At 45.3% G+C, this 27336-nt stretch overlaps 1 protein-coding gene across 1 annotated transcript in view; it reads left to right on the forward strand.

The window, feature by feature from the left end:
- DOC2B (double C2 domain beta) overlaps positions 1–21225 on the forward strand; it is a 451468-nt gene extending 430243 nt beyond the window's left edge. The window contains exons 7-9 of the mRNA XM_033922682.1: positions 7996–8077; positions 9909–10005; positions 19709–21225. Of these exons, the coding sequence (XP_033778573.1) occupies positions 7996–8077; positions 9909–10005; positions 19709–19845 (316 nt within the window). The 3' untranslated portion in view covers positions 19846–21225. The remainder of the gene's footprint in view (positions 1–7995; positions 8078–9908; positions 10006–19708) is intronic.
- The last annotated feature ends 6111 nt before the right edge of the window (positions 21226–27336 follow it).

The following is a 27336-nucleotide window of genomic DNA, read 5'->3' on the forward strand; positions in this document are numbered from 1 at the left end:
CCAAACGTCAACTTTGAGTATATATATACTGTAACAAATGGAACGGGCTTAAACACTAGTGTGTGTATGTGTATATATATATATATATATATATATATATATATATATATACACACTAGTGTTTAAGCCCGTTCCATTTGTTACGGTAACGGGTGCTAGAATAGCCCCACCTATACCCTGACACCACCCATGCCCCACCTGTACCATGGCCGGGATTGTGCCTCCCACTGATCCCAGTCTCACCTTTCACCATTTCCGTAGTCCTTTGTACCCTTTTGGCCCGCATACCATTTCCATCGCTCCCTTTCCCCCTTTCACACCCTCTACCACCTCTCTCTGACCCTGTGCCACCCCTTTTGCCATCTTTTTATTTCAGGTCTCCTCATCTGTCTCTCTCCTGCCCTTTCCATCCTCCCTGAATTCCCTTGTCCAGCAACACCCCTTCCATGCTCCCCTCTGTCCAGCAGTAACAGCATCCATAATCCAGCAGCTCACAATCAACACGTTTGCCACTACCAACTCCCCCTTTTTTTCCCTTAGGATCCTTTCAGTCAAGCCACCACAGCCATGCCACCATAGCCTACTCTCCACGTGGCCAGCGAAGGTCCACATGCTAGCTCCATTGAAACCCCCTCCCTCCATCTCTTCATCATGTCCACACTTGTAGGCCCGTTTCCTATCACCCAGACAAATATTTGTTGGCGTCAAACCCAGTCCACAGCTGACAATAACACCTCCACTGAAGAGTGCCGTTCTCTTCCCCCTCTCGTTGCTCACACTGTGCAGTGCCGCTGCACGTCGGATACTCTCAGCCACCAGGAAGCCTCCCCAAACACCCTTTGCAGCACACAGTCACCGCACACAGCGCTCTCTGGCCACGTCCATCCCACGGTGCGCTACCGCGGCTCGTGAGAGGAAGCTACGGCGCAGTTAAAAATAAAGTTCGGCCAGTAGGGCCGTATTTTCTTGATGGAGGACTTCCGCTTCGATGGCTTGAGTAGGTGGAGAGCAAGGAGGCCCGCGCTTTAAAATTTCTCTGCCAGTAGCACGCATGCACACTGTTGCCAGCCATGGACCTTTGTGAAGAGGAGGGCAGACAGAAGAGCCGCTTCGGTGGACTGAATGGAGGACTGCCGCTCAATGCCTGGAGGAGCTGTAGAGTAGGGAAGCCCGTGCTTTACAATTTCTCTGCCAGTAGCATGCATGCGCACTCATGTATGCCAGGGACCTACAGATCACGGATCACGCAGGTATGAGTGCGCATGCACGCTTAGCGTTTTATTATGTTAGATATATATTTATTTATTTATTTATTTTTACTGATTAAAAGTATATCACTTTCAACTGGCTTTATAAATTGAAGAAATTATATTGGGACTGCAATCTGTAGTTTATTATTTATTTTTAATAAAAAAAAAATTTCAGTTTATATTAATTAGTTAATTTTTACTATTGATAATTTCATTGTTACAGAATATTATGTAATTTTTTTAAAAACATTTTTCTTCTTTTCTTTGCTTTTCTAATTTTGAATGGAGTTCTTTTCAAAATTGTTTTGAATTATATATTGTAAACTGCTTGGATCCTTTTTGGCTATATATACGGTATCTAAAGTTTTTAATAAACATAAACCTACTCTCCAGCAGCAGCCTTGGGAATCATGGGACAGATGCTAAAACTGTTTTCTCTTTTTCCTCATTGAGATGAAAAAGTTAAGCAAACAAAATCTGCATTGAGGTTCACACTTGCAGGGGTGAGGGTAAAGGGTCATGGATTTGATACACCACCTTTCTGTGGTACAACCAGAGGAGTTTATATTTATCATACACAGGAACTTTATTTGTCCCTAGTGGGCTTTTGTACCTGGGACAACGGAAGGACAGGTAACTTCTTTGGGATCATGAAGAGCCACAGTGGGAATTGAGCTTAGTTCCCCAGGGCAGTGTTTCTCAACTAGGTCCTGGAGTACCCCCTTGCCAGTCAGGTTTTCAGGATATCCACATTGAATTTCCATTATATGCAAATTTCTTTCATGCATATTCATTGTGGATATCTTGAAAACCTGACTGGCAAGAGGGTACTCCAGGACCGAGTTGTGAAACACTGCCCCAGGGTCTCAGCCCATTGCACTAACCATTAAGTTACCCCTCCACTGGTTATATCATCACAAACATTAAAGAGAATGAGAGAGACATAAATGCAATGCTGAAGGAGCCATTGGTCTTACAACCTACAATGGCAGTGTGACAGTCAATTAGGTGTCAACGTGCAATTGACTAAAGCAGGGCTGTCTGCTCCAAAGGGTATAATCCTGGATTTATATTACTAGATAAATGGAAGCCGTCTGTTTTATACCCAACACTTTCTTTTTATTGATTTTCAATACTTCAGTTACACGAATTAGTACATACTCATAGCAATTATGGAAAGCTTTAAAACAAACTTTACAATAAACTAACACCCCCCCCTTTTTTTAAGATGGATCTACTTCTGATGACAAATGTACAGAGTCAAACGAAAGGGAATCTAGGGTAAGGCAAGTAGCAAATGCACTAGAACGTTTGCAATATGGTGTCAAAGTCTTTAAATACTTGAAATAGAAACATAAAAATGATGGCAGATAAAGGCCATATGGCCCATCCAGTCTGCCATCCATATCATCTGTTCTTTTCTTCTCCCCCTCAGAGATCCCACATGCCTGTCCCATGCTTTCTTAAATGCATTAATATACAAACAAAAGTTTTACAGAGATGGAGAAGCAATAGAAGGGGACATGAATTGAGGTGCCAGTGTGATAGACTCGAGAGCAACATCAGAAAAAAAAAATTTTTTCATGGAGAGGCTGGTGGATGCCTGGAATACCTTCTTGCAGGAAGTGATGGTGATGGAATTCAAGCATGCATAGATAGGGTAAACTCTACAGGAGGTGACCTGTGGTGTGCTCCTACTTTCCTTTATAGACTGGGCTACCACACACTCTCTGGGTACTCAGTTGTAGGTATTGAGTTATAGAATTGTCCCTGAGAGTGATGACATCCAGCTCCTGATAGCCCATAATGAGTGGACCTCTGAATTTCAAGGTCAGTCCAGTCTTGGTTAAAATTTGTAACAGGATCACATTCCATAAACTGCCTTAAATCCATGTTGCTGTGATGCCTTCTAGTTTCTCTGGGGTTTCCAGATCCTTGCTTTTCATCCAATTATTGTTAACTCTGAAACCCCTCTGAAAGCATCAGTTCACTTCTGGGGATTCGTTTTGGATACTTTGGTGCTTATTTTAGAAGTTCTAGTCATGTTTTAGATGTCTGAAAGCTTGCATTTAGACATCTATATTGTATGGATGTCCAAACACTGATTTTTATAAAGCCAAATATGGACGTCTAAATCAGCAATCCAGGCTGAAGAGCCCTAGCCACGTTAGCTTTTCCTCGTAGGGAAGTTATCTCATCCCTTTTATAATTTTCATTGCCCTTCTTTGTACCTTTTTTAATTCTTCTCTATCTTTTTTTGAGATGTGGCAGCCAGAATTGCACACAGTATTTGAGGTACAACTGCACCATGGAATGATACAAGGGCATTATAACATTCTCATCTTTGTTTTCCATTCCTTTCCAGATAATTCCTAACATTCTATTTACTTTCTTAGTGGCTGCTGCACACCAAGTTGAGGGTTTCAAAGTATCCTCAGTGATGACACCTAGATCCTTTTTCTGGGCTGTGACTCCTAACCTGGAACCCTGCATCACATAGCTATAAGTACAGGTTCCTGTTTCCCATTACTTTACACTTGTCCCCTCTTCTACAAAGCCGTGTGGTAACGGCCCCGAAGCCCATAGAGATTTAAAGTGCCATTCCATGTCTTCCATGCTTTGTTTCGTCATGTGCACTTGGCTTCCCATTTTTGCCAAGTTGTGTCATAATATTATATTTACCATACTGTGTTTTGCCATCTATGCTCGCCATGCTGTCTCATCATACCATGTTTTACCATGCTTTGTTAATTATGTTTTGCCATCACTGTCAGACAATGTTTACCAAGCTATCTTTTATCATACTATGTCTGAGAGTGGCGTAGTGGTTAGAGCTGCAGCCTCAACACCCTGAGGTTGTGGGGTGAAGCCCACACTGCTCCTTGTGACCCTAGATGGGTCGCCTGATCCCCCATTACCCCAGGTACATTAGACAGATTGTGAGCCCACTGGGATAGGCAGGGAAAAATGCTTGAGTACCTGAATAAATTCATGTAAACTTCTCAGCTCCCCAGGGAGAAAGGTATAGAAAAGGGGTAAATAAATAGAGATCACCGAACAGGAGATGCAAACAACAGTAAATGAAGAGAAAGTGAGGCTCCTAGAAAACAAAGTCTGATAATAATAATTTTATTCTTATATACCGCCAAAGCCGTAGTAGTTCGAGGCGGTTTACAATAAAGAAGAGCTGGACAATCAGCGAATATAGGTACAATGTAAAGTCAATCAACATACGGGTGGGCGGGAATCTGGTAAGGCATAAGAGAAAATGGGAAACAATTCGGTTAGTGTGGAAGAGATAAGGCTTAAGAGGTCTTAGGTTACAAATCGATTAAACAAGTTTGTTTTCACTAATTTTCTGAAACTTAGGTAGGATGAGGAGTGTGTGATAATATTACCCAGCCAATCGTTCAGTTGACCTGCTTGGAAAGCAAGTGTTCTGTTCAGGTATCTTTTCTAACGGCAGGTCTTTAGTGTTGGATGGTTAAACAGATGGACTCTGCGTGTGGGTCTGGATGAACAATCTAAGTTAAAATGGGGAACCAAGTACATGGGGGCCAAACCAAGAATGGATTTGAAACAGAGACAGGCAAATTTGAACAGCACTCTTGCTTCAAGGGGCAGCCAGTGGAGTTTTTGGTAGTAGGGAGTTACGTGTTCCCATTTTTTTAATGTGAGATAGAAGAATTTGGAGCACAGCTCTGACACCATTTATATTAGTCTACAAAATCCTGAGTGGAGTAGAACGGGTACAAGTGAATCGATTTTTCACTCCGTCAAAAATTACAAAGACTAGGGGGACACTCGATGAAGTTACAGGGAAATACTTTTAAAACTGATAGGAGGAAATTTTTTTTCACTCAGAGAATAGTTAAGCTTGTAGGGGTGTTTCCTTATTCACACCTGAAGGTTAGGCCTCTCTGACATCATAAAGCCTGAACCATTGTCTGCAAGAAATCATTCCAGCCTGAGCCATGCAAGAAGAGAAAGAAGAAAACCTCTTTGCTGTTTATGATACCTGATGCATTCTGGGTATGTACCAGAACTGTATTCTAGTCAAGGATATCCAGTTATGCCTACATGCTCAGCCTGTGTGAATCTTGGGGAGGCATTGCTCCTGTGCTGTTCTTATCTAACGAAGGCACCTCTGTTTTACAGTTTGAGACTCTGTACAGAAAGGCTATTCATTCAGTTCTGTTTCTGGATTGGTCCGGAGAGGTCATCTGACGAGAACCAAGTGGAATGTGCCTAATTATTAATTAGTCTGTGCTAGGATGTGAGGAAGCTTGCATCTTATCATAGGTGTTCTCTGCACATCTATAATAATTAAGACCTGAAAAGTTACCTCTTGTGACTCTTTGCTTGAGAGAGAGAAATTGGACTTTTATACAGATCGGGATTCCATCACATATAGGAAACCTTTGCTGCCAACCTAATTTACAGCTTTTCCAGTGGCTGACAGACTGTTCCTAATCAGAAGAATTCCTATATCTGCTAAGCGGAGGAAAGAGACCGATTCCTTCTCCCCGATTTTGCTGAGGCCTGATCTATGTGGTGAGAATAAGGAATTCTATTGTCTTTTCAGCTGAGTTAGAGAGAATTCTATTGTCTTTGGGACAAGGAAATGAAGTACCTGTGGTGATAAGCTATATTTTAGTTGCTGCTAATCAGGAATTATTATTATAAGGAATTATTTAGAGTGTAAGAATTAGTTTTACTCATTTATCTAGCAAGTGTGGTGTGAGAACTATGTACTGAGTTTCATATATGTATTCGGATATTTTGTGAACAATAATTAGTTATTGCTGCTGGCTTATGAACTATATTTTTCTATTTTCATAATAAAAGTATTTCATAACGCCTAGGTCTATGTGTCGTGTAAGTAGGCAAAGCTTGCTGAACCTGGATAAGGAGAATATGGTTTTCCCTAGCATCTGACTAAGACAGGCATGTATTTGTTTATGTAACTGATTAGTCATCCATAAATCTTACTACAAGCTCTGGAATGCGTTGCCAGAGGTTGTGGTAAGAGCAGATAGCATAGCAAAGATTTGGACAAGTTCCTGAAGGAAAAGTCCATAGCCTGTTATTGAGAAAGACATGGGGGGAAGCCACTGCTTGCCCTGGATTAGTAGTGTGGAATGTTGCTACTCCTTGGGTTTTGGCCAGGTACTAGGGACCTGGATTGGCCACCGTGAGAACGGGCTACTGGGCTAGATGGACCATTGGTCTGAACCAGTATGGCTATTCTTATGTGAGCCAAGTATAGGACAATTAAGCCATTGTAACATCACTGATGACTCGGAGGCACTGTGGAATGAGACATTATGACATCACAATCTCAGCTCTGAAATGTTGCTCTCATTGGGGTTCCGGAATCTTGCTATTCTTTGAGATGCTGGAATTTTGCTACTTTTTGGGTTTTGGCCACTGTGAGAATGGGCTACTGGGCTTGGAATGATTAAGAAGGGGATCATGAACAGATCGGAGAAGGTAATCATATCGCTGTGCCGGGCCATGGTGCGACCCCACCTGTAATACTGCGTCCAGCACTGGTCGCCGTACTTGAAGAAGGACACGGTACTACTCGAAAGGGTCCAGAAAAAAGCAACTAAAATGGTTAAGGGGCTGGAGGAATTGTTGTACAGCGAGAGATTAGAGAAACTAGGCCTCTTCTCCCTTGAAGAGAGGAGACTAAGAGGGGACATGATTGAAACGTTCAAGATAATGAAGGGAATAGACTTGGTAGATAAAGACAGGTTATTCACCCTCTCCAAGGTAGGAAGGACAAGAGGGTACTCTCTAAAGTTAAAAGGGGAAAGATTCTGTACAAATGTAAGGAAGTTCTTTTTCACTCAGAGAGTGGAGGAAAACTGGAAAACTCTTCCGGAAGCTGTCATAGGGGAAAACACCCTCCAGGGATTCAAGACAAAGTTAGACAAGTTCCTGCTAGACCAGAATATACACAGGTAAGGCTAGACTCAGTTAGAGCTCTGGTCCTTTACCTAAGGGCCGCCGCGGGAGCAGACTGCTGGGCACAATGGACCACTGGTCTGACCCAGTAGTGGCAATTCTTATGTTCTTATGATAGACCTTTGGTCTGACCCAGTAAGGCTATTCTATGTTCTAATAGTGTTTAGTGCTAATTTTTATCAGCACAGATTTTTTTTTTTTTTTTTTTTACACACAACATAAAGAGTTTAGTTCCTAACCAGCTAAGTTTAAGCTGGCCGTGTATGCTTGGATATTCAGTGCCAGAGCCCAGACTTGGCTTGGCATTGATTATCTAGGAACAAAGCCATCATCAGTCAGCCAAATGTTGGCCATCGCTGTCTTAATATCTACCCCATAACTTTCTTTGAAAATCGATCCCATATGGTCTACTGGCATGAATCTTACAGATTTAATCCCACTACCGTAATCACATGTAAAATGCTCTGTACACTTAACACCACCCAAAAGGATGTGCTCAACACTTGGGGCATTCAAGTTATTTAAATGGCATATTCAGCTAGGCAGGCTCTTTAACCTGATTGGATGCTATATGGACACCCTTTATGAAAACAAGTGTTAAAGGTTAAAAGGAGTGTGACAGACCTGTATGCTGGATGTGCATGCATATAAAACATTCATATTCATTAAAAAAATGTAAGAAGACAATCAGTAAAAAGAGAGAAAAGAAAATAAACAACAATTGATGTTTTCCTGAGTCTTCTAATCTTCATCATTCATTTCATCTTTGCAGATACTTAAAACCAGATGAGGACAAGAAATCAAAGCACAAGACGGCTGTGAAAAAGAAAACGTTAAATCCAGAGTTCAATGAGGTAATATCAGTCAAGTGAGGCCCATGACGCAATGACAAGCTGATTTATCCGTTCTGTAATTTAAAAAAAAATCTCACTAAAATGATAATGAGACTCAGAACTTAGTAACAGGGGTTTTAATTCCCCATTATATGTCCAAAAATGAGATAAATAATTATATTCACCACTAGTATCTCTTTTATAAAGATTAGAGTCTATAAACTAACTTCAAAATGTAAGGAATCTTCCTCTCACTGTTGATTAGTTCAAAAATAATTCATCTTCAATTAAAGGTGGAAACGAGCCTCAGATTCCTGTATGTTGCAAGTACAAAACTAAGCAACCATACTGGAAAAGGAAACAACCTCATCGGCTCAAAAAACCCTCCTGTCCAAGCAAGTTTGTGTAAATTTCAGCAATCGTGCGCATTAACAAACTTGTATAGGCATTTACTTTTTATACCTTCTGTGCATGCTTAAAATGACCCAGAGATTACAAAACTTATCTTGCTCTGGACGCTCTGTTGGTCAAATAGTAACGCGGCACTTCACTGCACTTCGTGCTGTCTCTGCCCTGGTCAATTTTTGCCGATATTAATTAGCTTGCATTTCGCTGTATAGCTGCGTCAGGGCAACGGACTCACTCTCTCGGCACAAGCGTTAAACACTCATAAAGTGGCAATTCCCCATCCCAGAGAGCAGCCTGGTAAGAGAACAAACGGTGATCTGTAATAGACCCCAAAGAATGACCTGCCTAAGCATTGTGTATCAAGAGTCTGTCTCCACATAACCTACTGTAACTGGGCGGATCAAACTCCATGTTGCAGTATTGCAAAGCTCTTCAGTGAAGGTTAACCACTGACTCAACCATGGTATTTTCACTATAGCAATGCAAGTTCTGTTAGGGCAAAAAGAAGCAGACCCAACGGCATAGAAAAAGGGGGGGGGTGAACCGCCCCAAGCGTCATGGTGGGGGCACCGGCATCTCTCCGCTACACCACGCACATGCCATCCCTCCCCCCCCAACCAGTACATCGCTAGTGCAAATAATTTCTCCTGCCTATAGCTCATGTCAGCCTGGTTCCCCTCTGAATCATTTCTGGATCAAGAGGCCAGGAAGTGCCATCAGAGGGAAATGCAACTCTGGCACGAGGAGCATGCTGGAGAAGCCACTCGTGCTGGCAAAGATTTAGAGGTACAGGGGGGAGGGGAGAGGAAGAGCTCGAGTGTGGAGTTGGGGGCGGGAAGGAGCAGGGGCGTGGAGAGGAGGGCGCCATCACCCCGGGTGCCTCCTACCCTTCTACGCCACTAAGCGCTCTAGATTAAAGAGGGCATCTGTATAGTCCAAAATATGTAAGGCATACTCACCTTTGTTAACATAATGCATTGAGAAAAATGTTGGAAAAGATTGGGAAATACATTTGAACAGATAAAGAGAAAGAGGATGGGACTTGATATATCACCTTTCTGTGGTTACAATCAAAGCAGTTTACTTATAATATACAAGTACTTATTTTGTGTCTGGGACAGTGGAGGGTTATGTCTATTGTGTATTGTAAGCTTCTATACAATTCAGAGCGGTTTACTTGAGCTTCTGTAAAGATGTTACAATATAGAGTTAGGGTGTTTCTGTGAGGTTTTCTTACATGAGCTTCAGTAATGGTGTCACAATACAGAGTTAGGGTGTTTTTGTGATGATGACTTACTCTGAGTCACAAGGAACTACAGTGGGGACTGAACCCAATTCCCCTAGTTTGCAGGCCATTGCACTAACCGTTAGGCTGCTCCTCTTTTATGACCCCATGCAGTTTATCAATTATAATTATATTGTGTTATTTTCTTTGTTACGGTAGGAATTTTGCTATGAAATAAAACACGGCGATCTGGCAAAAAAGACCTTAGAAGTCACAGTGTGGGATTATGATATTGGAAAATCAAATGATTTTATTGGTAAGTTGCAAACAAATTTCTGCATGGATATATTAGGTAATCAATTCTTAAACCGTTTTGCCTGTAGTCTTTGTACCAAATTGAAAGAGAAAGTATGCATACGCTTGCCACTCGTGGAGTTTTGTACCTATTTTCTGTGTGGGATTCTCAACTTAATCCTTGGGGCATACTTAGCCAGTCAGGTTTTCAGGAATCTGCATGCCTTCACTGTATACAAATCAGGAGTGACCTGAACCAGAGTGTGCTGTCAACACCTCCTCTATGCACTGGCAATAGGGATGTTGTCAATCTCTGCAAAAAAATACTGAACAATCCAAAAGGAGCAGAGTAGTCCAGGTCTTCAAACCGAAGGCTATTTAATAGCAACCATACAGGACAAAAACATAATTCAATACAGTCATGCAAAGTAAAAGAGTGACTCAACTCTTCAGTTCAGTCATACCAAGCAAAAGAATGATGCAACTTGACACGGGCAGTGTTTCGGCTAAACAGCCTGCCTTGAATAGATTTTTCTTCGTGAGCTTTGGTTTTCCCGGCTTCACATTATCTTTCTTCACATTCAAATTGATTCATTTTATGACTATGACTCCTGAGTCAGGCTGTTTAGCCGAAACATAGAAAAATGAAACATGATGGTAGATAAAGCCAAATGGCCCATCTAGTCTGCCCATCCGCAGTAACCATTATCTCTTTCTCTCTCCAAGAGATCCCACGTGCCTATCCCAGGACCTTTTGAATTCAGACACTGTCTCTGTCTCCACCACCTCTTCTGGGATACTAGTCTATGCATCTACCACCCTTTCTGTAAAGCACAGTTACTTACCGTAACAGGTGTTATTCAGGGACAGCAGGCAGATATTCTTGACTGATGGGTGACGGCACCGACGGAGCCCCGGTACTGACAATTTTAGAGTGATTGCACTCTAAGAACTTGGAAAGTTCTGGAAGGCCGCACCGCGCACGCGCGAGTGCCTTCCCGCCCGACAGAGGCGCGCGGTCCCCAGTTAGGATAAGCCAGCTAAGAAGCCAACCCGGGGAGGTGGGAGGGACGCAAGAATATCTGCCTGCTGTCCCTGGATAACACCTGTTACGGTAAGTAACTGTGCTTTATCCCAGGACAAGCAGGCAGCATATTCTTGACTGATGGGTGACCTCCAAGCTAACAAAAAGAGGGATGGAGGGAAGGTTGGCCATTAGGAAAACAAATTTTGCAAAACAGATTGGCCGAAGTGTCCATCCCGTCTGGAGAATGCATCCAGACAATAATGAGATGTAAAAGTATGAACTGAGGACCAAGTAGCAGCCTTGCAGATTTCCTCAATAGGAGTGGAACGGAGGAAAGCTACAGATGCTGCCATCGCTCGGACTCTATGGGCCGTGACAGAACCTTCCAGTGTCAGTCCGGTCTGAGCATAACAGAATGAAATGCACGCTGCCAGCCAATTAGACAACGTACGTTTAGAAACAGGACGTCCCAATTTATTCGGATCAAAGGATAGAAAGAGTTGGGGAACTGATCTGTGGGGTTTCGTACGCTCTAGATAGTAAGCTAGAGCCCGTTTACAATCCAAAGTATGCAGAGCCTGTTCCCCAGAATGAGAGTGAGGTTTCGGAAAGAAGACAGGCAGAACAATGGATTGGTTGAGATGGAATTCAGAGACAACCTTAGGGAGAAACTTTGGATGTGTACGCAGAACCACCTTGTCATGATGAAAGACCGTAAAAGGTGGATCTGCAACTAGTGCATGTAGCTCACTGACCCTCCTGGCAGAGGTAAGAGCAATAAGGAAAAGTACCTTCCAAGTGAGAAACTTGAAAGGAGTGGTAGCCAAAGGTTCAAATGGAGGCTTCATTAAGGCGGAAAGAACCACATTGAGATCCCAGATAACAGGAGGGGCTTTAAGAGGTGGTTTCACATTGAAAAGACCTCGCATGAACCTGGACACCAGGGGATGAGCTGAGAGAAGTTTTCCATGAACCGGCTCATGGAAGGCAGCAATGGCACTGAGATGGACTCTGATGGAAGAAGACTTGAGGCCAGAGTCAGACAAAGAAAGCAAATAATCCAACAATGTCTCCACTGCCAGGGAAGTGGGATCAAGATGGTGAAGAAGACACCAGGAAGAAAATCTTGTCCACTTCTGATGGTAACATTGCAGAGTGGCTGGTTTCCTGGAGGCATCTAGAATGGAACGAACGGGCTGAGACAAGAGTATCATGAGAAGTCAGCCCGAGAGATACCAAGCTGTCAGGTGCAGAGACTGGAGGTTGGGATGTAGAAGGGTCTCCTGATGCTGTGTAAGCAGAGAAGGAAACAGTGGAAGAAGAAAAGGTTCCCTGGAACTGAGTTGAAGTAGAAGGGAGAACCAATGTTGCCTGGGCCACCTCGGAGCAATCAGAATCATGGTGGCTCGTTCCCTCTTGAGCTTGAACAAGGTTCTCAACATGAGAGGCAGAGGAGGGAAAGCGTACAGGAACAGATTGGACCAGTCGAGGAGAAATGCATCCACTGCCAGATGGTGAGGAGAGTAGAGTCTGGAGCAGAATAGGGGCAGCTGGTGATTGTGAGGAGCTGCAAAGAGGTCTATCTGAGGAGTGCCCCATTGAGCGAAGATGGATTGTAGAGTGAAAGGATCGAGTGTCCACTCGTGAGGCTTGAGAATTCTGCTGAGCTTGTCCGCTAAGGAATTCTTTTCTCCCTGAATGTAGATAGCTTTCAGGAATAGATGGTGATTTATGGCCCAAGTCCAGATCTTCTGGGCTTCCTGGCACAAGAGGCGAGAGCCCGTCCCACCCTGCTTGTTGATGTAGTACATCGCAACTTGATTGTCTGTGCACAGCAGGAGAACTTGAGGGAAGAGAAGATGTTGGAAGGCCTTGAGGGCATAAAACATCGCTCTGAGTTCCAGGAAATTGATGTGATGCTTCTTTTCCTGGGCTGTCCAAAGGCCTTGAGTTTGGAACTCGTTCAAATGAGCTCCCCAGGCATAAGGGGAGGCGTCGGTGGTGATGACTAGTTGATGAGGAGGTAGATGGAGCAGAAGACCTCTGGATAGATTTGAGGATATCAACCACCATTGTAGAGACTGACGAAGAGATGATGTGACAGATATGTGACGTGAGCAAGGATCCATCGCTTGGGACCACTGAGTAGCTAGGGTCCATTGAGGAGTGCGCAGGTGAAGACGTGCGAAGGGTGTGACATGAACTGTGGAGGCCATGTGACCCAAGAGTATCATCATTTGCTTGGCAGAGATGGAAAGTTGTAGAAGCACCTGCTGACACAGAGATTGAAGCGTTTGAAGACTGTTGGATGGCAGGAACGCTCTCATGAGGACTGTGTCCAAGACAGCTCCGATGAATTGAAGTCTCTGAGTGGGGATGAGATGAGATTTGGGTAGATTGATCTCGAACCCCAGAAGTTGAAGAAACATGATGGTTTGGTTGGTGGCCAGGAGAACAGTCTGAGATGAATTGGCCTTGATTAACCAGTCATCCAGGTAAGGAAAGACCTGAAGGTGGTGAGATCGTAGAAAGGCAGCCACCACAATCAGACATTTGGTGAACACTCTTGGAGAGGAGGCAAGACCGAAGGGCAGCACCTTGTATTGGTAATGACAACGATTGATCATGAAGCGTAGGTACTGTCTGGAGGCCAGATTTACCGGTATATGAGTGTATGCTTCTTTGAGATCGAGTGAACATAGCCAGTCGCCTTGATTGAGAAGAGGGTAAAGAGTGGCCAGAGAAAGCATTTTGAATTTCTCCTTGACCAAGCATTTGTTTAGATCGTGAAGATCTAGAATGGGTCTTAGATCTCCTGTCTTTTTGGGGACTAGAAAATAACGGGAGTAGAATCCCTGCCCTCTCTGATCTAGAGGAACTTCCTCTATAGCGTTCAGAAGGAGGAGGGATTGAACCTCTTGAAGAAGGAGGGAAGACCGAGGAGTGTTGAAAGCAGACTCTCTTGGCAGACTTTGGGCAGGAGGTGTCTAAAAGTTGAGAGAGTAGCCGTGGCGGATGATGTTGAGGACCCACAGGTCCGAGGTGATGATTTCCCAACGGCTTATGAAATGTATAAGGCGTCCTCCTATGGGCTGTGGAAGATGAGTAGAAGGAGGAAGATTGGCTATGTCCTGGAGAACCAAGTCAAAAGGGCTGAGTTGACTTTTGAGAAGGAGGAGGTTTCACTTGCTGTTGCTGCTGGGCAGGTCGAGCAGGTTGCCTCTATTGCTGCCTCTGACGCCTGGGTTGTTGCTGTGTTTGAGGTAATGGACGAGCCACAAACCTTCGTTGGTAGGCCGATTGTTGACGAAAAGGCCTAGAAGGTGGGGTCTTCTTCTTTGTCTTAAGGAGAGTATCCCATTGAGTCTCATGAGCTGAAAGTTTCTGAGTAGTAGAGTCCATGGATTCTCCGAACAGCTCATCCCCTAGGCAAGGTGCATTGGCCAGTCGATCTTGGTGATTGACATCGAGTTCGGACACTCTGAGCCAGGCCAGTCGTCGCATAGCCACTGACATAGCCGTGGCTCTAGAGGTCAGCTCAAAAGTGTCATAGATTGATCTGACCATGAACTTGCGCAGTTGCAAGAGCGATGAAGAAGTTTGGCGAAAGGCTGATTTCTTACGGTCAGGGAGATATTTCTCAAAAGATGACAAACTTTGAATAAGATGCTTAAGATAAAAGGAAAAATGGAAAGCATAGTTTCCTGACCTGTTCGCTAGCATTGCATTTTGATACAGCCTTTTGCCAAACTTATCCATGGCCTTATCTTCCCTGCCAGGAGGGACAGAAGCATATACACTAGCCCCCGTGGATTTCTTTAAAGTAGACTCTACTAATAAAGACTCGTGGGGGAGTTGAGGCTTGTCAAAGCCTGGAATTGGTATAACCTTATATAAGGAGTCCAGTTTACGGGGAGCTCCTGGAATGGTCAAGGGTGTCTCTAGATTTTTGTAAAATGTCTCTCTTAAAATGTCATGGAGAGGCAGCTTGAGAAATTCCCTTGGAGGCTGGTCAAAGTCAAGAGCATCTAAAAATGCCTTGGATTTTTTGGATTCAGCCTCCAAGGGAATAGATAGAGTCACACATCTCTTTAAGAAAAGAGGTGAAAGAAGTTGCATCAGGTTTGGAAGATGGATCAAAACCAGAAGGATCCTCGTCCCCTGATGAACACTCTCCCTCAGAGAGGAAAGGCTCTTCTGAATCACCCCACAGATCAGGGTCCCTCACCTGAAAACTGCGGTCTCGTGACTCCGGTGTGGAGGGTTCTAGATGCCGAGTTTTATGAGTTGACTTACCAGACCTCTGTGAACCGGTACCGGGAGATGTTAAGGGTTGTGCCGGTGCCGATGTTTGAACAGCCTGGTGTCTCGGTTCCGGTGCCAAGACTGGCATTGATACCGAAGAAGTGATGTGCCCCGGTACCGACAAAGTGGATGCCGATAAAGGGGGCTGCTGCACCGTCGGTACCAGCGGCTCAGACCGGACCGGGACTGGAAGGCTCGGAGTCAAAAGAGCAGGGAGTAGCTGTTGGAGTTGTTCCTTTAGCTGGACCTGCAGGACTGCGGCAATGCGCTCGTCCAATGAAGGCACCGGTACCGCTTTTTTCTTCTGCGGTACCTTGGGTGCCGCTCTACACTCCGAAGAGGAACCCGATGTCGAGGGGCTCACCTCAATCGGAGCGGAGCGCTTCCGTGGGCGCCTCGTGGTCGGCAGGATTGGACTCGCTGCTACTGAGACCGGAGGACGCTCCAACGGGGAAGGCTTCTTAGCCGGCTTACCTGCGGGGTGCGACGCTGGCGCGGTATCGTGCGGTGTCGACGAAGTAGGTGCCGACTGAGATGGAGCCGACGTCGGTGCCGGTGGTGCGGAATCAGACATCTCGGCGCCGAACAATAACTGCTGCTGTATCTGGCGGTTTTTAAGTGTTCTCTTCTTTAAAGTCGCACAGCGGGAGCAGGTAGACGCTCGATGGTCAGGACCAAGACACTGCAGACACCAGTTGTGTGGGTCTGTCAGTGAAATTGGTCGAGCGCACCGCTGGCACTTTTTAAACCCGGGTTGAGGGGGCATGAAAGTGAATACGGCTTCTGCCAAATCGAAGGCCGAGGCCTCGATGATGGCAATAGGCCCCGCCGGGGCTAACCGAAAACTGAAGAAAAAAATTAAGTTTTTTTTTTTTGTTTTTTTTTAAGAAAAGAAAAGAAACAACGGAAATAAAATTTCCAAAAGGGTTTACGCGAGCGGGAAGGCGATATTAAGTAGAAAAAAGAACTTTCAACAGCCGTTGAAAGAAACGCGTCTTCTTAGCTCCGCGGAAACTAAGAAACTGGGGACCGCGCGCCTCTGTCGGGCGGGAAGGCACACGCGCGTGCGCGGTGCAGCCTACCAGAACTTTCCAAGTTCTTAGAGTGCAATCACTCTAAAATTGTCCGTACCAGGGCTCCGTCGGTGCCGTCACCCATCAGTCAAGAATATGCTGCCTGCTTGTCCTGGGATAAAAAAGTATTTCCTTAGATTACTCCAACTTATGTCCTCTCATTGCAGAGTTTCCTTTCAAATGACTCATGTGCATTTACATTACATAGGTATTTAAACGTCTCTATCATATCTTCCCTCTCTAAACGGTATTGCTGAAGGGTTGTCGGGTAAGATTTGCCTCTTTGCGGATGATTCAAAAATCTGCAATAGAGTAGACATGCTGGATGGTGTGAATAACATGAAGAAAGACCTGGCAAAGCTTGAAGAATGGCTCTCTAAAAATGCCTATCTAAGAAAGACTGCTACAATTATATTCTTAGCAAATTTGTTTTTAGCTTTATGTCTTTTGTGTCACGTAAATAATTCAAACAAAGGTCAGAGATCCATCATGAACAGGCCTCCTTTCCATCAAAGTAACTAACTCTTTAAAAACAAGGAAGGAAGGGAAAGGGATTGGGACTTGTTTACAGTGTTCCCCCGCAAATTCGCGGTTCGCAGACTCACTAATTTGTGGTATTCTCCGACCGCCTTTTCCTGTACTAAAGTCAGGCTATGCCAATCAGGAGCTGCGTGTCAAAGCAGCTCCTGATTGGTGTAGCCTTACTTTAGTAACAGGAAGAGGCAGTCAGAGCAGACCGTGAGTGATTTTCTTCACTCGCCAGTGCTCCAGCTGCCCTCTCCTGCCTTGTGACAGGCAAAAAACCATATTCGCAGTTTTTCAAAATTCACGGGGATTCCTGGATCGGAACCCCTGCGAATATCGGGGGAGTACTGTACTACCTTTTTGTAGTTATAAAATCACACTCAAAGTGGTTTACATACAGGTACTTCAAGCATTTTCCCTATCTGTCCCAGTGGGCTCACAATCTGTCTAATGTGCCTGGAGCAGTGGAGGATTAAGTGACTTGCCCAGGGTCACAAGGAGCAGTGCGGTTTTCAGTTCCCTTGCAACTTTATTTTCAAGGGGAAACACACCACAAATTATCACTTTAAAAATCTGACAGTGAGCTGGTAAGAATTCTTTACCTTATCTATTTTGCAGAGCACTTGGGATACAATAAGCACATGGACTTCAATATTAAATCCCAGCATGTAATTTAGGGGACCTGCCCTAAACTTAACCCCTGTTCCTTCAGGGAAAATTACATAGCTGTGGACAAAGTTTCTTAGGGGTCTATTTACTCAGTAGTGGTAAAAAGTGTCCTTAGCGCACTCTTACAGAGTTCTTTTCTGTAAGTTAAGACCATTTATTCCAAGGCTGGAAAATGGCCAGTTTTCCTATTTTCTGAATTAATGGTCATGCAAACTAATCAATTAAGTTATCTATAGAGCAATTCACTCTATTTCTCCGGGAAAGAAAAGATTTCAATTGTGCTGTTTAATATAGTATTAATATAGTATTGTCTCAACTCTCCATATCTTGTGCAGCATTCCATCAGGCTATTTTATAAAGACATATGATGATTCATTTTATAAAAATATTGTGGTCAAAACTGGGGAAATTGAAGTTGAGACGTGCTCATTTATGATGGCATTTTATAAAAGGCTCTGCAAACACGGAAACTTTAATAAAATACATATAAGGGCATGCAGGGGTGCCTATGTATTTGCGGGCACATACAGGGCTCCTTTTACAAAGGTGCGCTAGGGCCTTAACGCGCGGAATAGCACGCGCTAGCCGCTACCGCCTCCTTTTAAGCAGGAGGTAATAATTTTGCTAGCGCGTGGTAATTTTGTGCGTGCGCTAAAACCGCTAGCGCATCTTCGTAAAAGGAGCCCACAGTGGAAGGAGAAGCTAGTTTATAAATGTACACTTGGAAAAGTGGCAAAGAGAATCAAAATACACTACACAAAATCAGAACAAAAAAGCACCAAGAGCTATCAAAGTATGGGATAATCAAGATTTACTGGTCAATCCTACAAGGGCTATGTGTAGGCATAATTTTGAGGATGCTGATACCAGGAATTATGCTTTGAATTACATAGTAAATTGGCTGTCCCAGTTATATTTAATGGCAGTCTAACAATTATGAGTGACCATTTAGCACTGTTTTACTTGGATGACCCCTGACAAAATCATATTATGCTGAAACACAGCCTGTGTCGGGTCTACCGATACATCTCGTTGATTGTCCCAAGCCTGATGGCCCTTGGTGCTTTTTTTGCTCTGACACATGGAAAAAATGAGCAGCATGAACTCGGTAGTTCCGCATGGAAGCACCAGCATTTTCACATGAAAACGGTCATTTTGCCACTTCCATGTGTAAATAGTGCCCCTTCCACACATAGCTGGCCCATTTTACAAAGTTATACATATAAAATCCCACCCAGTTAGTAATGATGCTGTAGGATGTGTTTTATTTTTTATTTTTTTGGGAGGGCAAAATAAACAATGTGGTATTAAGGAGAATTATTTCCTTAATCGCATGTGTAAAGCCCTGGCCAAATAAATACTTTTTAAAAAATCTGTGCAATTAGTGCCGAGGGTTGCTGGATTGTTTTGGGACTTTGAGTTTTTTGTTTTATTTTAAGTTTATTCTTTTTATTTCTTTTTTATTTTTCTTACAATTTTCTATTATTATAATTAATATTTTTTATTATTGAAATTTGTTAAATCTTTACTATTTAATAACAGGTACTTTAGCTAGATTGTGAGCCTTAGGGACAGATAAAGAAGTTCTAAGTACCTAATTTTATTTTATTGTAACCCGTTCTGGGCTCCTGGGGAGGACGGGCTATAAAAATGAACAAATAAATAAATAAATTTACATGTGTATGCGATGTATACATGAAATTGCAGCTATTTACCCAATGAAATGCATCTAAAACAACTTCAGTTACCATATATATCTCTTTATAAAATAACTTCACAAAACCTGTTGTGTATATTTACACAACCGACATTCATAGCTTGTGACTCCGCCCTCATTCAGTGCAAACCACACCCCTAAACATGCCTACCTCTTGCTTCTTGTAAATGTATGCACCACATGTGTACTTTTATACTTGGGATAAAATTATAATTTTATAAGAGACATTTACATGCAAATTATTTATAACACAAAACTACCTTCATAAAATTGCCCCCACCAGGCATTTTCAGAATCATGTACTGAAAAAGAACATTTCTGAAAACTGACCTTATAATTTGTGGCTCGATAAGGACTTATACAGAATAAATGATGTTAATAGATAAATCGTCTGTTTATGCTTTCACAGGTGGAGTGGTTCTAGGCATTAATGCAAAAGGAGAACGTCTGAAGCACTGGTTTGACTGTCTAAAAAACAAGGATAAGAAAATTGAGCGCTGGCACACTTTAACTAATGAGCTCCCAGGATCTATCCTTAGTGATTGACCTGACGCTCTAGTACAGCCGTACTGTGGAAGTGGACCCCAGAACAATTCATGCCTTGGAACTTTTGGTTTACATGTTACAGTATAACGTATCAAAAGGGAAAGTATTGCTAGGTTGGCTAGAGGGATGTGGTTACAGAACAAGGCCTAAGATATTTTCTGTGTTTAAAATGCCACATTTTCTCTGTTGAGTTATTCAAGTCATGGAGGATTTTTCTGCAGGAGATTATCCCATTTGCTTCTCATTTTCCCCCACAAGAAAATTCTAAACCAGACAAGCCCAATGTCTGTTTCACTAGTTTTCTTAGCTAGATTCACCCCCTTGTCTCTACAGCAGTCATGATCTGTCGCCTACTGCCGTTTGGGGTGTGTAATAAGATCAGCAGTTTTCAAACTGATTGTTATCACCATGACACTTCATGTCCTGTTTTCCAGCCTCCTGCAATGACACTTCCCAAGTCTTCTGCTGCTTATGGTGAGGGAGGTCCTAGAAGGAGCAGCTCCATATTTTTTTTTAAAGAGAAATGTGTTGCCTTAGCAACTTTGTACTGCTTTAGCCCCCCAGTCTACCCAGCAAATGAGTAGGCTCCCTGTAGCTACTACCTCAGTAGGTGGCCTGCATCATGGAACTCTGCACCCTCTTGAATCAGGTCTTACTAAACTATTAAGAAGCCCACAGCAGTCAGGATTTTTTTTAGGGGGGTGGGGGAGGTGGCTTGTAAATCAGTTTGAATTATAAGACCATGTCTCTTCCAAGTTAAGTCTTTTAAGAAAAAGCAATAAACATGCTAAGTTACAGATTTGATTAGGTCCTCAGTTTAGGGTTACCAGATTTTTCCACAAAGAAACCTGGACTCATGGCCCCGCCCTGTTCTGTTCCCCCCCCCCCCCCAGCCTCGCCCCCCTCTCCCCCACACACACAAAGCCTCATCTTTCTTTTCCAACCTCCAGGCTGTGTCTGGAGAGCCTCTGAGTACACATGGATGCATGTGACATCATCTGTGCATGCTCAGATGCCCTCCAGACACAGCTGGGAGATCGGGGCTTTCCAAACCCCAGACAAACATCCGGGTTTTCCCAGACATCTGGTAACCCTATTTCAATTGGATCTGTCCTTTGAACCTGAGTCTTTGAGATGGCTCAGGTAGGGCCCCTGGTTTGAGGGCAGGCACAGGTAGGTACAGGCTCACAGCTCAATTTGAAAAGCTGCTGTCTTATTACTGTCCTGGAACAGTTATAAGCCACAGGCATTAATATACCATGAAGCAGAAGAACCATTACCAATTTTTATATTGTACTTCCTCTACTACAGTGGTCTCAAACTTGCGGCCTGGGGGGACACATGCGGCCCACCAGGTACTATTTTGAGGCCCTTGGTATGTTTATCATAGTCACAAAAGTAAAATAAGAGTTTCTTGATCATATGTCTCTTTAGCTATAAATTACAATATTATTATTAAGAGTTAGCCAAAGGGAAAGATTTATCAACTATAAAGAGTTTTACCTCATACTAAATTGTCATTTCTTTAATAAGACATTAACTATTTTTTTCTGAGGCCCTCCAAGTACCTTCAAATCCAAAATGTGTCCCTGCAAAGGGTTTGAGTTTGAGACCACTGCTCTACTATGTAACGAATTTACCACTGATTGTAACCTGCCTCGAACTCACCTGGTGAAGATTTGGCAGGATATAAGAATGTATATAACATAACTACATGAACTGCCAATAAGGAAAGTTCCCATTGTATTTAAGTAGCAGAATAACAAGTCTTTGTTTTATGGTTTAGTAAGCCATATGGCTTTGTTTTATGGCTTAGTAAGCCATAATTAGCATCATTCAGGTGATTCTGGAACTCTGAGTCTGCAGATATTAAGTATGGACCCCAACCATTACATTGGGGGCATTTATTGGTCATAACATATATATCAGGGTTATTTCATAACTGGGCGCCTATGTGGAATGTCTAAAACATGCCTATATTACGGCTATTTTATAAAGGTAGACCGCTACAAAAAGCTGGATCTGTAAGACTGGGATTAATTCCACTAATAACTTGCAACTTTGTACTTTCATGTAATTTTAAATCTTGCATTCTCAGTAGTTTGGTTTAATCGTCAGTAGGCTGGAATTCCTAGTCTATATTTTATAAAGGCCGCATCAATGCCTATATGCATATATAGACCAGGCTGTCAGAACTATCCTTAACAGTACACAAATGCTGTTTCAGAAATGTTCATCTGCTCCAGAGCAGGTGTAAATGTTGTGAGCTCAGTCCCACTCAGCAGCAGCACAGCTGGTTTGTGGCTGGCAGGGATCCCTAAGCCCCACCACCTGAGGACATCTCAACTTTACTCCCCCAACCCCCAACCCTTTTAAGCCCTTCAGGGCTGGGCCAGCAGTGAACAGAAAACTCATGCTGGCTGTTCTCGCCAGCCCTGATCCTTCCCTCTGATGTAACTTCCTTTTTCTGGGACCAGGAAGTTGCAGGAGAGGGAAGGCTCAGGGCCAGCATGAGCAGCTAGTATGAGTTGCAGCTCACTGCCAGCCCAGCACTGAAGGATTTAGAAGGTACCGGGGAGGTTGAAGAAATGAAATTAAGAGATGCCGGATTGTCTGGGGGGAGATGCCAGGAAGGGGCAGGGTTTCTGTGCCCACCCACTTGGGGCTGAAGCCAGCCCAAAATTGGGTGTCTGGCTATACCCCTGTTACGCTACACATGTATTGAACCCAGCTTCACCCAAACTATAGTTCTGAAAATGCTTATGTATGGTATGAATATGTTTGCACTGTTATCCTGGTTGTACATGCGTGTATCCAGTATTTGCAACCCCTACCCTAGCATCCTGTTTAACTGTCTTGATTTATAGATTGTGAGCGCATTCAAGCAGGGGCTGTCTCCTTTGTGACTCTGTACGGCGCTGCGTACATCTGGTAGCGCTCTAGAAATAATTCATAGTAGTAGTAATAGTATAGGGTGGGCCACAAAAAAATAGCCCGCCTCTAATACCGGTGCCAGAAAGATGGCGTTCTCCCTAGAGCATTGAATAGTGATTGTGGAGGGCTATAGACGTGAACGGGGACCACTTTTACCATCTTTTGTATCGTTGGAGGTGGGCTACTTTTTCGTGGCCCACCCTGTAGCAGTTTTGTAAGAGTTAATTTCCATTTCCTTAGCATAGCAGCAGATGAATCCAGAGACAAGTGGGATAGCTCACATCGACCAGCAGGTGGAGATAGAGAAACTGATTAACAGGTGGTCTTATATACTAGTATTCCTCCTGTCCATTCAGTTTGCTCTATCTCCCAGCAGGATTCGTAGCTATACCTCTAGCTCCTGGATTTTGGCTGTATCCGGTGTATTGAGTGAATTTATAGTCTTCTGTTGAGACTCGTTCTCTTCAGAGAGACAGGGGTGCCTGGCTGAGCGGTGCTGGCTTTGGGAGCTACACCTGGGCCCCCCCAGGTCCCTTCTCCACCCTCCCCTCCGGTTGATTGAGGGGTTGACTTGGGCTCTGTATTTTTCTTCTTTCCAGTAAAAAAAAAAAAAAAAAGTTCTGAGCCTGCCTATGCTGTGCTGTACCTTTTGGTCAGTTTTCAGTACAATTACCAGCCATAACCTTACTTGCTTGCTGTGGTGTGATTAGGAAGTTTGTTTGGGTGAGTAAGAACTTTGGTTTTCTGGGGTTTGAATGCGTGTTGTGCGGTCCCGGGTGCCGGTTTTGTTGGAGGGCTGCGTCGGCGATTTTGGCGGGCTGTCTCCGTTTTAAAAAAAAAAAATGGCGGCAGAGGCTGTTAAGAGGTGTTCGCGCTGTGGGAAGCGCAGGACACCGTCGGGACTGTGCTCTGCCGGGTGCGCAGAGACACCGGCAGAGGATTCATTCCAACCTGCGTGCGACTTGGCAATTTCCCGCGCTGGGGAGGCGCGATCGAGCTCCTCTTCCCTCGCGGTCGAGTCGGCCTTGATTCAGGGCGCACCGGCGTCTGAGGGAATTTCGGCGGCTGTTGCAGCGTCGGGAGCGCTGGGGGAAGCCGCGGTCCCGCTAAACTACTGCACAGGACAAACAGGGTCGGCAGGATTCGGGCTAGGCTCGTTTTCCCCAGAGTTTGTAATGTTAATGCACCGTGCCTTTGTTTTACAGAGCTCTCAGCCTGTTCAACCGGTGCCTGTGAATTTTCCTGTGCTGCCTGTTCCCTCTACGTCCACTACTACTACTACTACTAATAGTTTTACTGGTACTGCTGCTGTTAATATTGTTTCCCCTCCGGTGAAGTCTCAGGTTGCGAAGAGGCGCAGGCTTGCGGCGGTGGACGAAGGGGACCATGACCCCGTCTCCCCTTTTTCTCTTACCCTTCCTGAGTCGCTGGAGGAAGGTGAGGTGCTGAACTTAGAAGCGGAGGAACCTCCGGGTAGGGACGTGGATGATCTTTCCGCTCTCCGGCTTTTTCACCGGGAAGAGCTTTCTTCTTTAATTTCTAAGGCGTTGCAGGGATTAAACATCTCGCAGGAGGATACTCAAGTTGCTGGGTCCGCAAACCCCCTTATGGCGGGGACGCGTAAGCCGACTAGGTCCTTTCCAGTGCATGAAGCCATGCAAGAGCTTATTGCGACGCAATGGGACACTCCGGAAGCTAGTCTACGGGTGTCGAAAGCCATGCGGCTCTTGTATCCTGTGGCCCCGAACGAACTAGAGAGATTTAAGTTACCCAGGGTCGACGCGCTGGTGGCCGCGGTTACCAAAAAGACTACCTTGCCGGTTGAAGGAGGTGTTGCGCTGAAGGATGTCCAGGATAGGAAGATTGAATCTTCACTAAAAATGTCCTTTGAAGTGGCTGGAGTTACCTTACAAGCCGCGATTTGCAGTTCGTATGCGGCGCGGGCTTGTCTGCAATGGTCTCAGCTGATGGCGGATAATTTGATGGAGTCCGGGGGCTCTGTTCCCTCGGAACTGGCTGATTTGGAGTCTGGTCTAGCGTATTTGGCGGACGCCTTATATGATATTATTCACGCTTCTGCAAAGCAGATGTCTCTTTCGGTGATTTCTCGCAGATCTTTATGGCTCCGTAATTGGGCGGCGGATGCGGCCTCCAAACTTCGGCTAGTGAAACTCCCTTTTAAAGGGCGTTTGTTGTTTGGGGAAGATTTGGATAAATTGGTGAAGGATTTTGGTGATACCAAAACGCAGCGCTTACCGGAAGACACGCCTAGGCCCCCTTTAAAATCCTTGGCGGCCAGACCACGTTTCTGGGATGTTAAGAGATATAGACCTGGTAAGCCCTCTTTTCAGCCCGCTTATGGTTCCTTCACTTCCTCGAGACCTAGGTTTCCGCAAAAGAGTTCCTTTCGTACGGCGAAACCCCCATCAGCTCAGCCAGCCCGTGCTCCAGCAAGTCGCACCCCACAATGACGGGGTCTCGGCTCCCTCCGCCATTCCCTTGGGGGGGCGGCTGTCTGCCTTTCTGGCGGAGTGGGCCAAGATCACGTCGGATCAGTGGGTTTTGGATATTATTCAAGAAGGTTACAAGTTAGAATTCGCCTCTCCCGTCGCCGATTCTTTCTTGGTGTCCCCGTGCAATGGGGCAGCCAAGGGAGACTCGGTCCGCCTGACTCTTCAAGTGCTTCTGGATTTGGGGGCGGTGGTGCCGGTGCCTCTCGGCAGATATTCCATTTCTCGGCAGATATTCCATTTACTTCATTGTGCCCAAAAAAGAGGGGTCTTTCAGACCGGTGCTGGATCTCAAAAGGGTCAACAAATTTCTCAGGGTTCGCCATTTCCGTATGGAGACAGTGCGCTCAGTGATTGCAGCGATGAAACCTGGGGAGTTCCTCACGTCCCTCGATCTCAAGGAGGCGTACCTCCACATTCCGATATGGCCTCCGCATCAACGATTTCTTCGGTTTGCGATCCTAGGCCAGCATTATCAATTTCGGGCGATGCCCTTTGGTCTTGCAACGGCGCTCCGCACCTTTTCAAAGGTGATGGTGGTGGTGGCAGCATTTCTGCGCAAAGAAGGAATTCGTGTGCACCCTTACTTGGACAACTGGTTGATCCGCGCCTCTTCCAGGCGGGAGAGTTTGTCGGTGACTCAGAGAGTGATATCTCTCCTTCAGTCTTTGGGGTGGATCATCAACTTTCCCAAGAGCTCTCTGTCCCCGTCCCAGTCGTTGGAGCATCTGGGAGTGAGGTTCGACACTTGTCTGGGGAAGGTGTTTCTACCCCGGGACCGGGGAGAGAAGTTACAGTCTCAAGTTCGTCTGCTTCTCAGTTCGCCCAGGCCTCGGGTTTGGGATTATGTACAGGTTCTGGGCTCGATGGTGGCGGCTCTGGAGGTGGTCCCCTGGGCCCGGTTCCACATGAGGCCGTTGCAGAAGTCTCTACTTTCCCGGTGGTCCCCGGTGTCGCAGGACTACGATTGGCGTCTACAGTGGAGTCCTCAGGCGGCCCGCAGCATGCGGTGGTGGCTCAGCGAATTCAATCTATTCCGGGGCATGCCGCTGGCGACTCCGGATTGGGTCGTAATTACGACGGATGCCAGCCTTCTGGGCTGGGGAGCACAGTGCCTGCAGGCGTCGGCGCAGGGTGTTTGGTCCTCGGAGGAGGCCCAGTGGTCGATCAATATGCTGGAGTTGAGGGCGATCAGGCTTGCGCTTCTGGCGTTTCAGTCCATGATTCAGGACCATCCGACCAGGGTTTTTTCGGACAGCGTCACGGCGGTGGCGTATATCAATCGCCAGGGGAGTACCCGGAGTCCTCAGTTGGCCGAAGAGGCGATGGTTCTGTTTCGATGGGCGGAGGTGCATGTTCCTCTTCTCTCAGCGACACACATTGCGGGTCACGAAAACGTTCAGGCGGATTTTCTCAGCAGAAATCTTCTCGATCCAGGCGAATGGGAGCTGTCCGCTCGAGCGTTCGATCTGCTGGTCCTACGGTGGGGTCTTCTGGAGATGGATCTCATGGCATCGTCCCGCAATGCGAAGCTTCCTCGGTACTTCAGCAGACGCAAGGAACGGGAGTCGGAGGGGGTGGACGCGTTAGCCCTCCCTTGGCCTCCGGGTTGCCTTCTGTATGTATTTCCTCCTTGGCCGATGATAGGTCGGGTGTTGCACCGCATCTCTCGCTTTCAGGGCAGGGTGATCCTGGTGGCTCCGGATTGGCCGCGTCGGCCGTGGTACGCGGATCTGATACAGCTGTCGGCGGGCGATCGTCTGACATTCCCAGTGACTCCGGACTTACTAACTCAGGGTCCAATATCCATGGAAAATCCGTCCCACTTTGGTCTTACGGCCTGGCTCTTGAACGGTCGCGGCTGAGACGTAGGGGCTATTCGGAACAGGTTATTTCAACTCTTCTTCAAGCTAAAAAGATTTCTACCTCTGCCTCCTATGCTAGAGTCTGGAGAGTTTTTGAGTCCTGGTGTAGGGGGCAGGGTATTTCACCCTTCCAGGCGTCTCTGTTGGCTATTCTTTCCTTTCTGCAGGAGGGCGTTGCTAAA

Source organism: Geotrypetes seraphini, chromosome 15 (genome assembly GCF_902459505.1).
Source record: "Geotrypetes seraphini chromosome 15, aGeoSer1.1, whole genome shotgun sequence".
In the NCBI taxonomy this organism is placed as follows: domain Eukaryota; kingdom Metazoa; phylum Chordata; class Amphibia; order Gymnophiona; family Dermophiidae; genus Geotrypetes; species Geotrypetes seraphini.